This window comes from Eurypyga helias, unplaced genomic scaffold (genome assembly GCF_000690775.1).
Source record: "Eurypyga helias isolate BGI_N326 unplaced genomic scaffold, ASM69077v1 scaffold36574, whole genome shotgun sequence".
Taxonomy (NCBI): domain Eukaryota; kingdom Metazoa; phylum Chordata; class Aves; order Eurypygiformes; family Eurypygidae; genus Eurypyga; species Eurypyga helias.
The window spans coordinates 1-1,035 of NW_010247520.1; the positions used below are offsets into that span (position 1 = coordinate 1).

At 61.7% G+C, this 1,035-nt stretch overlaps 1 protein-coding gene across 1 annotated transcript in view; it reads left to right on the top strand.

Moving 5' to 3' along the window:
* Positions 1-116: 116 nt before the first annotated feature.
* The window catches only part of LOC104508976 (NAD-dependent protein deacetylase sirtuin-6-like), a gene marked incomplete at its 5' end in the record, with an annotated part of 1,968 nt that continues 1,049 nt past the window's right edge, over positions 117-1,035 (top strand). The window contains 2 exons of the mRNA XM_010150756.1: positions 117-197; positions 534-657. Of these exons, the coding sequence (XP_010149058.1) occupies positions 117-197; positions 534-657 (205 nt within the window). The remainder of the gene's footprint in view (positions 198-533; positions 658-1,035) is intronic.

Consider the following 1,035-nt stretch of genomic DNA (forward strand, 5'->3'; position numbering starts at 1 on the left):
CGTGCTGATGCAGGCCGGGTGGGACAGGATCTGGGTTGCGTGCCCCCTCCTGGGGAAGCTCTTGTGCCTGTTCCTGCCTGGCAGGACAAGTCACAATCCCCGTGTGTCTTTTCCAGAGGGAAATTAAGAGACACCATTCTGGACTGGGAAGATTCCCTGCCCGACCGCGACCTCACGCTGGCGGACGAAGCCTGCAGGTACCGTGCTGGGGCTCTTCGCGCTGTGGTGGCTGCTGACGCCGGCGGCTCACGGTGCCCCGGGAGGCTGCCCGGGCTCCCGCCCGCTGCCACACCACAGCCACCCTCAGGCCAGACCTGCCTGGCATTATGCGTCATGTTTTGTGCCTCGCAGCCCCGAGGCTGTCCCCGAGCCCTCTCCCCAGAAAGTGGCTGAGAGAAACCTCTAAATTCTGGCTACGGCTTTGCTTCCTGGCTGAAAGCTTGGAGAGTCCACACTGGAGCAGGGTAGGAGAAGCAGCCCACAAGCAGCCACAGCTTTCTCTCTGCCCGGGATGTTTTGTCTCCTCCCTGCAGGAAAGCTGATCTCTCTGTCACTCTGGGGACCTCTCTGCAGATCAAACCCAGCGGCAACCTCCCGCTGATCACGAAGAAGAGAGGAGGGAAGCTGGTCATAGTCAACCTGCAAGCGACCAAGCACGTGAGTGGGAGCGTCTGCGCTGCTCCGCACTGCTCCGTTCCCTCGTTTCCCTTGTTTCCGCCACGGCTCAGGTCAGTCCCCGCGCATCGCCCCCTCCCAGGCAGCCAGATAGAGGAGCGGCCTCGCTTAGCGAGCGAATGGGCTGGGCTTCCCCTCTGGGGGGGTTTAAACCCGCAACTCCTGATAAACACCTGGAGATGGAAGGGGGATCTTAGGAGCGGAATGAGACCTTGGCCCAAAGCCTGGTGTACCCTCCGGTGATCACGGTGCGAGCGAGTAACTGCACACACGTAGCCCAGCCACAGGCTGAGGAGTTTGGGTCACGTTCAGCCCTGGGTTTGGGTCCTGGACCAAACCTTCCAGTGCCTGGGGGGGCTA